At 41.4% G+C, this 13,869-nt stretch overlaps 1 protein-coding gene across 1 annotated transcript in view; it reads left to right on the plus strand.

The window, feature by feature from the left end:
* Positions 1-13,869, plus strand: part of WWC2 (WW and C2 domain containing 2) — a 161,700-nt gene that overhangs the window by 55,194 nt on the left and 92,637 nt on the right. Inside the window, exon 3 of the mRNA XM_019534348.1 lies at positions 5,723-5,832. Coding sequence (XP_019389893.1) covers positions 5,723-5,832 — 110 coding nt within the window. The remainder of the gene's footprint in view (positions 1-5,722; positions 5,833-13,869) is intronic.

The raw sequence follows: 13,869 nt of genomic DNA on the forward strand, positions 1-13,869 counted from the left end.
GTCCAGTGTTGCCCTTGCTTTTCCTCCGGCTCCCCACATATCTGAAAAAGGACTTTTTATTGTCCTTGATGCTCGAAGCTAGTTGGAGTTCAGTTGCAGCCTTGGCTTTCCTGGTTTGCGCCCTGCAGGACTGGACCAGTGCAAAATAATCCTCCTTGGAGATTAATCCCATCCTCCATCCTTTGTAGGCTTTTCTTTTTAGCCTTAGGAGGTCTGCCAGGTCCCTGGAGAGCCAGGAGGGCTGCTGTGCCCTCCTGCTGCCTTTCCTTCGAGATGGAATAGACTTAGCTTGTGCTAAGTATAGGTTAATAATGAATATTATTTTTCAAGTTATATTTCATTTGTCTATTTCATAAAGCACGTGACTCTTAAATAAGGATTTTTAAGTCATCTGTCTCTCTTAAGTATGGCACATGTTTGTTCCATGGGTAATGCACTTCCATATTATATATAACCTACTATATACTGTGTTTTACAGATAATAAATCAGTGGAAGTTTCTCAAGCCTGAGAGTTCCTTGTGTTTAGGTCTAGTATTGCTTCTGTGACATTTAAGTGTCAGCATCTCTTCCTGTTTCAGCCATCTGTTTGACTGTAATGTTGTCTTTTTATTGGTCCTCTCTGAGGATCGTCATCTTGCCATGGTGGAGAGGCTTATGTGTTCCAGTGACCTCGAGAGTGATGCTGTCTGGAGCCCATGCTCCTGGTTGGGCCACCCATGGTGGTAAGGTTGAGAGGGAGGTTCCAGACAAAGAACAATCCATGAAGTTCTCAGCGGCAGAGCAGGCAGAGGAAGGCTGCGGCCCCAACATCTGTGAAGGTGGAAGAAGGCTACAATGAAGAAATGGCCCCAGTCGTTATGGTTCGCCATGCCACTGAACCCAGCTACCAACCCCCAAGACTGTATGGACCCAACTGTGCACCGGAGTCTCCACGCTAAACATGCCACGCATAGGCTTCTATCAGGTGCAAAAGCCCTGTGGTGATGGAGGGTTGGTGACGGGGGCAGGGCTGTGATACTTGGAGGTCCCCAGCCAAGAATCTGCACACAGGCAGTGGATGCGTGATGGTCATCGGGCACCTGCGTTTGGACAGGGGCGTCCTTCAGCTTCTGCATCTGCAACTGAGCAGCCCTTTTTAGGATACTCTCTGCTCACCCCAATGGGGAGGGGGCTAGAAAAGATGCCTCAATATTAGGTTGTTGCATCTCTCTTGGCTGGGAAACTGCACCCAGTAGGATCACCATTCCTGCAGTTGAAATAAGAAAGAGAGACCAACCTGGGGCTGTGAATCCCACTCCCCTGCGCAACAACATGCCCCCATTGCCAAAGAATGTGTGCATCCAGGATCGAGTTCCTGAGTTACCTGAGGACGTCATCCTTGACTTCGAGGGACCACCTCCGCCGACTTTGTATTGGTGGTGACATACACAAAGTAGGTAATATTTAACATATTTTTCCAGGAACGTTTCTAAACATAATCTATGGATCTTGGGGCTGTGAAGTTCCCTTCTGTTGGACAGTGAAGTGCACGTTCATGTGGTCATACTTCCTTCACTCACTAGGGTTGTGGCAAGCCTCCTTCAAGTCTGGGTCTGGGTCTGGGTCTGTCTGTTCTTTGTACCCTACGGAACTTCTCATGTGCCTGCTGCTTTCCACTGCCCCTTGAACTTTTCAGATTTTTGTGAGGGATCAGGCCATCTGCACCCTTTTCACTGTGGTCTTGTTATTTTTCTCATCATCTCAGTTACTGCATCTGCATGTGTTGTGAGATGTTGTCCACTCCCATTTTTATCTGTGACCAGAGGACTTATGAGAATAGATCATAGGAGGGTAGAATGCCTAACTGACCCGTCAAGCAGCAGGAGAGTGACCTCCAGTGGGGAGAGGAGAATATTTGATTAAAAATTGACATTCAGAAAAGGGGGGTCAGGGAAATGGAGAGTTAATGCAATGGAAGAGCCAGGACACTAGCTGGGATTTCTGGGGCTCCCAGACATAAGTACTACTGCAGTGTTTAATTTAATATTTACTGGACAATATTTATGTGTTTGTACTGTGAATTTGTTCTCTATAATATTTGTATTTCAGCAGCTTTACTTCAGAATACAATCTTGTAATTCTATACTTAATATTGTAATGGTAGAGTTAAGGTTGATTTTTGGAGTATATATTTAATTTTTATTCAGGCTAAAAATGAAGGATTTTGAAGATAGATTAAAAACGTGTGCATTCTAATATTAGATAGGGTTTGGCTACATTCATTTACTTTGCAATGAGATGCTTTTTGATAGGTGCATAAATGGACAGCTGTCTTGTTTCACTAAGAGTCATTGCAGATAAGGAGTGTGCAAGTAAACAGACTGCCTAGCTGGCCAGGTTGGAAAGCAATGTAGGAAGACACCTGGAGAACCAGCTAATACCACATTTCTTTGCGTACCCCCACACATTTCCCTTCAAAAAACAGCCAACCAAAATCGGGGTGCTTAAATGAGGAAACTGAATTTCAGGCTTGAAAGGAAGCAGGGAAATACAGGAAGCAACACTTGGCACCAGCTCACCGAGGGCTGAATCTTCTGGTCCCATGAAGCAGAGGCAGAGTCCCTCTATTAATATCACTTTGCCCTCTCCTACTACAGGATCAATATGGCTACAGGGTTAAACATCTCTCAACCATTTCCAAATTGGCAGTAGCTGTGTTGAGTGAGCTGGGGAAATGGGGAGCAAGTGATACTGTTGATGGGACTCCATCCCTGCTCTATACAGCTAGAGGATTTGGCACTGGCTTGGCTAAAAAAGCTTTTTTGACTCTGGAAAAATCTTTTTTTCTTCATTCTTCCTACCCAAAGCAAGGTGTGTGTCTTGTTCAGGGGTGTGCACTATCCAGATAAATGCAGTACCAAGCAGCACAGATCACTGCTCAGTGAGTTACTGTAAATCTAAGTATCTTCTCTTTCAAAAACAGTATTGTGTAGTATCCTGTCAGTAGCTCTGGACTAATTAATTACGTCATGTAGACACAAAGGCTTTGAGTACACTACTATATAGGTTTAGTGCAAAGTAAATTCCTTGTGTAGACAAGCCCTTAGGGTTCTAGGGAAACAGTGAAGGCAGCTAAAATGTTAACAAGATTTTAATTGATTTGTAATGTTGAGGGGGATTGATTTTTCTTATGAAGTTAGACACCGATTATATTTCAAGTTAAGTGTAGCAGTTCTTAAACGGAATGACATTTCTACTTGAATCTATAGGGGAAATTTATTTATAGATAACAGCTTTTTTGGCTGGTCCAAAGTTGATTATTCCCCAAAAGTGTTTGTATTACATATACAAATGAAAGATAAGTCACTGCGGACCTTAGCCAGAATTTATCCTCTTTTTTTTTTCAGTTTTGTTTTTCTTTATGTCAGCTTCTGTAGATGGGTTATAATCTAGTAGGTTTACCGTGAAGTGTAGAGGTTTTTGTATTTAGTGACTACTTGTATTAAGTTTTAGTTTTCTTGAGGTGAATGCATCTTGAACTTTGTGTCTGAAGTAATAGGAAGAGGTGGGATGTGTTCAGTGACCTGCCATAATTGAATAGGAGGGGTGATGGTCCATGCTCTCAAAACTGAAAGCTTTCACTTGTCTAAACATTGACATCTAAAATCAAAATCATCACTATTCTGTTTCATGGCTTAGCTTCAGATGCATAAAACAATATAGCCAAATACTTCATTAGATAAAAATGTCACCACTGATGGTTGTACCAATGCCTAAAAATTAGTCATTGAATGATGCCTGGACTACTTTTCTGTCAATTACTTGCCTTGGGCCCCATTTTGCAAAACCTCAGAATGCAAGTAACCATTTGTGTTCAAAGAAAGTGGGTTATTTGCTTAAGCATCTGATAGGTCACACCTTGTAATACTAATAACAGTTCTGTTTTTTGGACCATCAGTTTCCAAACCAAACTAGTGCTTTGGTTCCCTGGAAGACCCAGCTGCATTAAAAATGTGTATTCTTAAAATGGAACTAGCGTTGACTTTAAACAAACATAAATGTTCTTTCGACTAAAGAAAGAAATTATAAATGTATTCTTACAGCCTTGTAATCCTGCACCAAACTCTCCCTCTTGGCATGCCTTATCACATAACAAATCTCACAGTAATTGCAATAAATTAAAAAAGAGGAGGGAAAGAAGGAATTAGGGTCATTTTCTTTTTCTTTTCTTTTTTTGTGGTAAGGCAGGGCTGCCCAGCTTCTCAGGGCTAGGGGCTGAACACCCTGTGAGTCACCTGTAGGGCTTACATGTCCACAGGCCACACTAGGGTAAGCCACAGTGTGCAGCTGTCCCCACCCAGTCCCACGTGGGAGCCTCCTAATCTGCTGCACTGCATGGGTACTGCCCCTCACTGCTGCACTATGTGGTCCCAGTCACAACCTCAGCTTTCTTGGTAGTGCCATGCTGCCCTGCCCCCTGGGATGAGGGCAGGCAGCAAAGCTGGGGGAGGGAGTGGGAGCCTGGAGACTGACTGTAGTTGTAGTGGGAGTGATAGAGGGGAGCAGGAGCCCAGGGGCTGCAACTTATCCCCTCAGCCTGTGGGCCACCAGGTGGACAACCCTGCTGTAAGGGTTTGTGTGTCACATTACATTTATAATAGTGAAATGACAATAACAGGAGACCTCTCACAGCAGGCTTCAGAATAAAATTAAACTGAAGCTGAAATGAGCATGGTTCATGCAGTTAAGTGCTGCTAATGTATACCGTGATTATTTCTTAGCAAGCTCACTTTGACCTAGCCTCCAATTTTAGCGATGTGTAATATATTAAACTGTTAATGTTTTAGGGACAATAAAGCCAATAAAATCCAAAATCCTCTCTCCCCTCCTTATCTCTTTTATGAATATATCAATAACCTATAAAGCATTCAGACTCTGGTCTTTCAGCAGGAAAATATAAAACCCATTTCATTCTCACTGAAGCAAAACTATAATAATGGAAAGTTTTTTTTCCAGCCTTAATTGTGGAAGAGACTGTCTGTTTTAAACTCTGTCCTAGTCCCATATCATGCTTATCATCAGAAATATGGGTTTTGTGCTAAAGTATATTAACCAACGTAGAGAGTTTCTTTCCTCAAAGTAGCAAATTCCACACTTGTGTACATGCACACCTACTCTTTCTCTTTATACTTGGACATTTCTTCCAAAAATGTAGTAATCCTGCTTCTTGCTTCTACTTGTTTTTTCAAGAATAAATGCTCAACAAAATTATAATTATATGTATGGCCTTGTTTAGCTACTTTTAATACTCCTAAGATTTCTGTGCATGATCACCCAAGGAGGATGACCTTATGAGCAGAGCAGAACACTGGTAATCAGATCAAGGTTTGAAAGGCTTAGGTCCTTCCACCTTCCAGGGAAAGAGGAAGGTTTTTTTTACTGCTGGCTACTGGGGAGTCTGTGGTGGAAGATGTTGTATTGAATTTCCTATATGCCAAAAAAAGGAATTTTGGGGGGTAATTAATCCAAGATTTTTCAGGTAATACATTTAGAAAGGCATTCTTGGAAAGGCTTTAAGATGTGCTGTTATTCCTGGATTTCCTCTGTCCTCCTCCTTTACATCTGCTAACCAATGGCAGCTTCTGGATATGGAAAGGGTTATGAAATGAACAAGTGTAGGTGCTGAGATATCCAGGAAAAAATACTATTGTGCTTAAATGCATTAATTTAATTTATTTTTAGGTTAACAAAGCCCTTGTCATTTGCTGATTGTGTGGGGGATGAACTGCCATTGGGATGGGAGGCTGCATATGATCCTCAGATTGGTGTCTACTACATCGATCACATCAACCGTAAGTGTTTTCCAATTTATTGTATTGATTGTATAAGACGGCTTAGCTAGATGAGATGTGCTTGACAAATCTTACATCAGGAGTTGGGATAGAAAATGCTTTCCTGTCCTCATAGCAATTCCTATCTAGTATCTTTCTCAGAAAAACCCAAAATGTCTCAGCACTTTTCTCTGTGTATAGGGGTAAAACTGACTCAGAACTATTTAGATAACACACAGTCTTCTAAGATTTGCTGTGGAAGAAGTTCGCCATTTGGAAATGCACTGTAAATAGAGAAGACTTGCATCCTTAAGTGTGTGCTTTGGAACTCAGATAATTGTTAACCAGAGGCAGACTGCAGGGCATTTTGAGTCTAAAATATCCAGTAATTCATGCTAACAGCAGGCAATCAAAAGCAAATAAAGAATGTCAGCTTCAAACTAATGGTATTTGGGGAACCAAAGGATAGGTGGCATTGAATGAGTGTTCATTTCATACAATTTCTAAATGAAGGCTAGCAAATATACTGTAGTTTTAAGAATAGCATACTTTTAGGATAGATTCTGGGTGGCCGATAATGGCATGGTCTACAGTAAGTAGGGAAAGATGAAAACATTGGAAACCCTAGTATAGTCACTGTGGCTTCAAAGGGCTCACAGGAAGAGACAGTTGGTGGAATAAGACAGTTGCACCTACCCTTATGTTTTCAAAGTTGCATGGGGTTTTCTCTCTAAATCACATGCAACATTTTGAAAATCTTAATAACTGAAAAGTTTCAGGTTTGTGAATTTTCCCCAAAATGAACATTTCTATCTAAGTCAGGCAAGATTCTTTGAGTAGATGTGGTATCTTTTATTAGACCAACTGAGTAGTTGGAAAAATTTTCTTGGCAAGCTTTTTGGGCACAGTCACCTTCTTCAGGAATGGGGAGTCTCATGCCTGAAGAAGGGTGACTGTGCCTGAAAGGTTGCCAAGAAATTTTTTTCCAACTATTCAGTTGGTCTAATAAAAGATACCACATCTACTCAAAGAACCTTGCCTGCCTATGTTATTAGACCAAACATGGGTACAACCAAAAACTCATTTCTATCTAATGCGTTTTTTCCAATTCTAGTTGTTAAATACTGAATGATGCCTCCATCTGCATTTTTAAGACCCAGTATGTATGTGTTGTGTCATATGAATAGATTTATGTGTAGCTGAGTAAAAGAGAGCAGTGATTTCTAACGTGTCATTATTATGGTTTAAATTTTTCTGAATTGCTATTACAGTAGGGAAATACTTGACTGAACCTAAAAGGTAAAGAGGCAGCTTCCTTCTAAAACTAAATTCTGAGGTTTGTGGGGGCAGTTTTTTTCTCATTTGTCTCTACCTTGATTTTATGCGTCACTAAAATTTAAAAAAATAATCAGACTCTGGAATTGTTTAACAAAGTTTTTTCAAGAACCTTGCCACTGAATTCCTGCTAGACATATTTTTAGAGTGAATGCTTACTACTACAAATCTGTTTGATCAGAAATAGTGTCAGAAACTTAGATTTGAAAAATTTATTAGTAATTTTGAGTTCTTTAGTTTTTCGGGTGCCTGATTTTCAAAAAACCTGAAAGCTCTTAACTTTTTTGTTGTTTTAAAGTTTATCTTCATAGTCTGTTTCCATGCATAGACAGGAGCTGTTGTTATTGGTTGCTAGCACTATGTTATACATGTAGGAATTTCATTTTTGCTCAGCTTTGCTTTAAAATTCTCACTGTTAGTATTTCTTTGGCGGTTTGTAAAGTGAATGCTTCCGTCAATTATATACACATTATAGAATGTTTTGTGCCTCAGCTGTATGCACGTATAATTTTGTGACTACAACAAAATAAAAGTATTTTTAGCTAGCTTCAGTTCTTCTTTTGTAAATGATTTTGATGGATGGTAATGGAATGCAGATAATTTGTTCAGCTTTTGTTTAGTTAAACTGTTTTTTCTCTACCATTGTTTGGGAGTGAGAGATCTGACATGTATGGCTCTTGTTATATTAATCCAGGTTCCCTTGTAGCAATTTCAGTGAAACTTATCTTCTTATTTTGGAGAGCAGTAGCTGTGTTGAGTTGTATAAGGTGGTGTTTTGAAGACAGCACTCTTTGTTTGAGTCTCTGGGAAGTAAACTGCCTGTGATGAGGGTCAAAGGCAGGTCATTTGTCTAACATGCCAAATGTTGAGATTGTAGCTTTAATTCACCTGACTGGAATGCATGTGTTGCTTCAGATGCTGTGGAAATACAGAAGAACAAAGGTAGTTCATTGCAAAGATTATCACTACTTTTTTAAAAAAACAGCAATTTTTGCTCCTGCTTGCTACTTTATTCATATCACAGCAGTGCAGGTAGGGTAACGTTGTACTGTCTGGAAAGGAATTCTTAGATCTGTATCTTTGGAAAAGCAGTTGAACTTTTTCCCTATTCCTTCAGTAGTCGTGGTCTTTGGGTTCTGTCCACAATTTTGATTATAAGGAGGGCCATATTAAAAAATACATTTTATGGATGTGAAGGGAGAATAAGAACCTTTGGTCTCTGACTATTAGGTGTGATACAGATTGTGGAACTGGAACTCATCAGTGGCAATAATGTGGGGCAATACCTTGATAAGATATCCTTTCCCACCCACAGGGAAAGTGGAAGTCACTGATCCCACAGGTCTTGTGGAGTTGTTCCATTATCAGTATCTGCTTCTGACAGGAAAGTATGTCTGATAAATGAGAGAGAGAGAAGGCATAATTCATCTCTTTGACTCCTCTTCCATCCCATAGCTTCATGCTGTATTGACTGTGGGGAAGAGGGGAAGTATCATTACTCCATTCCCCATTTACTCTTTTTTCTTTTCATACCATCTGTTCCTGTTAGCAGGTGTCCCAAACCATATTATATTGATATTATTCTTGCCAGTTCCACAGTTCCCCACAATGCTCTTACCAGTCCTAAGTTTTAAGCAGTAACAACATTAGCAACTTAGACATTTGAGTGGTTAGTCTGATAACCCAGAAGATAGTACTGTATTGGCTCATGGTACAAAGCTTTTGTCCAGAACTGCAAATGAAAACGTTGTGTGGGATTGTTATAAGAGCTTGTGTGGGCCTAACTCTATTTCCAGTTAAGCCAGTTGTAACCCTCCCAACCCCCAACTGATTTCAAGGAAGCAGTGTTGGACTGGGGCTAAGCAACTTTTGAAAATCCTACTAAGCTTTCTGTTACTGTAATTTAAATTCTGCAAGGATGGATAAATAGGTGAGTGATTCCCAAGTTGTGGCCCTTGAACCCATGGTAAAAGGATCACACTGTCTCTTACCTCTGTTTTGTTTTGTTTTTTCAATTAAAGCTGATTAGGCTGTGCTGACGTCTGCCGGATGTTTTGAATGTTGACAGGTATCCTGTTGCTCCAAAAAGTTTGGGAACTTTTGGTTTAAAGTAGGGCTCTCCAGCTTCTAAGAGGCCAGGGGCCATAAACTGCTCAGGCCACACTGGCAGGAACCACAACAGCAAGGGCATGGGTCCTGGGGGCTGCACATCCCCTACCACTGCTACTCCCTGTGCTTCACTGCAGCACTGTGCATCCAGGACCCTCCTGCTGCACTGCACACCTAGGTGCCCCCATCACAGCACCTTTTGCCCTCCCTGCTGCTGCATCCCATGGCTGTCTGCTGCACTGCATGCCCTGGCTCACCATGCCATGAGCTCCCTTGCTACACTGTGCCATTCATGCACCCTGGGCTAAAGGCTCCCCTGACACTGCAGGCTGCACTGTGCTGCAATGCAACACCCTCCACACTAGAGCAGGAGCAGGAAGCAGAAGCCAGAGGGAGGGGGTATTTTGGAGCTCCCACTACTATTGTAGCTAGAGCAGAAGGGGTGGCAGCAACTGGGTGCATCTACACATGCAGCTAATGCGGTGTAATAAACTCTGGCATAGTTTGCACCAGAGTCAGCTTCTCCTGGATGCAGGATTTACATGGGTGCAGCACATTGAGCTGGGGTGGAGCAGCCCCAGGCTGGCACAGGGCCCAGGGGGGCAGCCCCAGGCTTCAAGTGGTGGTGTCAGGGTTGGCTGGGGCATGAGGGTGCTACAGTGTGGGGCTAGCTAGCAGGTATCCCTGCACTTTGGCACCCTTGTGCCCCAGCTGGCCCCTGTCCATCTACATCTTTGTTTGATTGCATGTTAAGTAGTCTGCTGTAAAATAGTACTGTCTCCCACAATACTGTCTTGCAGTGGAGTTAATTAACCAACTGCATCTTAATACCCGTGCATGTGTAGGTTGTGATGCTTTGCTGTGGAGGTAATTAATTTACTCCTCAGTAAAGCAAATGTGTAGATGCACTCACTGGGTAGGAGTATGAGGGCTGCATTTTAAATCCTCATGGGGCATATGCAGCCTGTGAGCCACCAGCTGGACAGCCCTGGTTAAGACTGTTGTCTGTCCTGCCTCCATTTATCCACTTACTAAGTAGTAGTTCCTGCCTGACATTGACAAGTAGTAATTGAATCCAATGTATGCTCTGACATACTGAAAAATTGCTGTCTGTGAATTTGGTCAAGGGTGTTTTGTTTAATTGAAATGGTTGTTGAAATGGTAGACTTGGGGCTGGGGAGAATATATTTGGTTTGTGTATATTCGTATTAGAAAGAGAGAGTTCATGCCCTGGTAGGCTTAGGTTGATGGAATGTTTTATTAAGCGCATATAAATGTTGTATTGTATATTCTGCCAGAGATGACGCACTGCACACTTTTTGAATTAAATAAAATCAATATTTGGAGGATAGGAAAGAAGAATGTTTGAGGTTCTGCCCATTTGTAATGATGGCTTCTGTTCTGTCTAGGTACTAATGTCGCCCTGATCACTGTAGTACCTGAACACCTAATTTCTCAACCGATTGTTCCTTGAACAGTGCTTGCATTTGTTATACAGATTGGTGAAAAAATTGTTTTAAAAACCCACAGTGATTTAGGAATACAGTATCAATCCAGCTTTACGTACCAAAATGCTAATGCAGGGCACTTTGATCAAGTGAGATGTAAAACAAAGCCTGAAATTTAAACTAAAGTGTAAATAAAGTCAGTGTAAGGTTTTATTTATTTAGTATCATAATTACTTAGTGCAGAGGTTAAAATTTAATAATCATAAGTGTATGAGGAGCCATGATGAATAACATCAGTATTATTGTATGAAGAGCCATGCTATTGGAATATTTTTAAATCAACTAATTAAGTAGTGTGATATAGACCTTAACCACTATGCCTTGACTTAAATAAAATAATATAAAAAGCTCTTAAATTAAACCACATATTATTTTGATTCCTGTTTTCTGTTTATATTTTGGTTGGGAATAAACCCCATAGTTCTATTTAGGGGAAGCTGTGAAATTGCCTATGTGAAAAATCACGTCAAAGGCACAAAGTCCTTTAAAATACCTAATCTTTTTGGTTAATTTTCATTTATAATATTAGAAGTTGCTTCTAAATAGTAAATATAGTATTTGTCAGGAAGGAATAATATTTTTAATTTGATAGTGTCTTTTTAAAGCCCACCATTTCATACTGTTTATCATAACAATTAACATCTCATTTGTTGGGGATGGAGTTTTCCTAGGAGAAGGGTTGGTTTTTTTACTGTTGGTGAAAGTGGAAGATTGTAAATTTGTGTCTCTTTCCCTTTATCTCTCTTTACCTTGTTATAGAACAGGGGTCGGCAACCCCTGGCACATGTGATGAACATGGCACGCAAGGCCATTTTGCTCGGCATGCCACTGCTAGCCACCCGGCCCCAACAGGTGCAGTGCTGGCACCAGCTGCCTTCCTGGAGCCTGGGGCTGGGAGACAGCCAGGGCTAGGGCGAGGAGGCAGCAGCTGTTTACAGCCTCCCTTCTGCCTCTGCAGAGCAGTGTGAAGAACTCAGAGCGGCAGGCCACAGCGGGGAGGCGCACGACAGCTGCCTGACGCTCTGCGCTCCCAGCTGCCCAGGCCACACTTCCCCTGCAGGTGGGAGCAGCAGCGAGGGGTATAACCCTGCGCTGCTGCCACTGTGCACACAGGGGAAGTGTGACCCCAGGGTATTGTGGGGCTTGCAGCATCAGGCAGCTTCCTCATGCGACCCCTCTGTGTGCTGCTCCTTCGGGTTGCAAATGCTGCGTTCCAGGCTGTGCTGCCCTTCTGTGGGCCCTGTGGAGCATAGCATGCGCAACCCGGAGTGACAGCGCAAAGAGGGGCCTGGCTGCACAGGGAAGGTGCCTGCTGCTACAAGCCCTGCACTGCCTTGGTCACACTTCGCCACAAGCAGGGCTGGGGGGCAAGGGCTTTGGGTAGGGGGCAAGGGACAAGAGCAAAGCTGGGTGGTAGGGGCTTTGGACGGGGGGCAGGGGGCACAAGCAGACCTAGGAGTCTGTCTTGGGGGAACCCACACAAAACAAGTACACAGGATCAAAGGTAGTGTCAGAAGTTTTAGTAATTTTCTGGCATGCTGTCACTCCGGCACCTTCCAAGTCATAGTGGTTTTTTGGTGCTCTGGCTAAAAAACGTTGCCTACCTGTTATAGAACCTTGACCCAGTTGCCCCATATTGCACCTCAGTTTATCCATTTGCAAGAAAAAAAGTCATGAATTGAGGAAAGAGAGAAAGCCATATTTCACTAGTATATGATAAGTTTTCTGAGATCTTTGGACGTTAGGGGTTAAATAAATGCCATGTCCAAATACCTAATTTTTTTTCCCCTTTCAGATCTTCATTTCTTCATTCTCGTAATAAAATCCTAAAATTACCTCCTAGGTAATTTTTAAAAGGACTTTATTCCTTTTTTATTCCTTTTAACTCTATTGTTTATAGTTTATAGTTAAACTCACATTCTAAATCACTCTTTTTATTTGACCACAACTTCCTGACCAATTTTTATTTTAGGCTGTGTGAGAAGAGTAGTCTACAAATGTACAGTGTTCTTGTGCACGCTTCACTAATTGATATAGCCCGTTGCTTTAAGATGACAGATAATGATAGCAGGTATTTGTGGTTCAAATTATTTTACTTTTAACATTTGTTTTGTATTAAATTTTATATTTGCCTAGTAGTGCATTCAGATTTGTTTGATGCAATAGGCACATCTTATTTTGCATGCTTTTGCAATGTTTGGAATAATTTGGTTAAAAAAATAACCTTTCCAGAATTTCAGTGAATTAGTAACTTCCTGTTTTATAAATTTCATATTCCAGTTGTTTTTAACATTGCCAGTTTATTACAGATTTTTATATTAGAATGGTTTCTGAAAGCTATCATACAGCAGAATGAATTAGTAGCAGAAATTTTTCCCCTCATCAAATGGTTAAAGTTTGGCTTGTGGTTTTGATTTTTCATGTGTTGAGACGAAAGAAGAGTGACCACAAAAATTGCTAGAAGTAAAGGTTGCTTAGTACGGTACTGAATGACAAATGCTATTTTTGTGTAATTTCATTAAATCTGAATTTGCTGATGTTGGCTTCTCAGACAATTCTCAGTATGACTATCAGAGATGTTAATTATGGTAGATTAACATGATTGCATCTACATCTCTGACTTGTATTAAGATCAGCGCTGGTTACAATACATACGCCCACACACACACATGCGAGAAACAGAATAAAACAGTAAGGTTCTGATTTGAATCTACAGAAACCTGAAACTTGGCCTAGATGGATGTTTTGAAAATACTGTTAATCTCCAGAAGCTTGATTTACACTGATTTCCTACGGGTGCCTATGTCCTTTCTCGTGGAGGGAAAGAGTAGCATGTTGGAAAGGGAATTTGGGGTGGGATGCAGCCTGAATCATCATCTTGTTCTCCAGTCTGTTTCCTAAATGACCTGTTTTCAAATTGACCACTCCCTAGGGCCAGGAAACAACAGGTAGGAACTTGACTTTTTTCATGCCATCTGTCTGATAAAGTGGTTCTCGACAGGGGTTTCATGAGACCTTTTCAAGGATCTTGCAGTGGAGCTACTGCCACTGTTGCCACCAACTGAAATTCATAGTTTCATAGGGTCAGAAGGGACCTGAGCAGATC

This window comes from Crocodylus porosus, unplaced genomic scaffold (assembly GCF_001723895.1).
Source record: "Crocodylus porosus isolate Cpor-Errol unplaced genomic scaffold, CroPor_comp1, whole genome shotgun sequence".
In the NCBI taxonomy this organism is placed as follows: Eukaryota; Metazoa; Chordata; order Crocodylia; family Crocodylidae; genus Crocodylus; species Crocodylus porosus.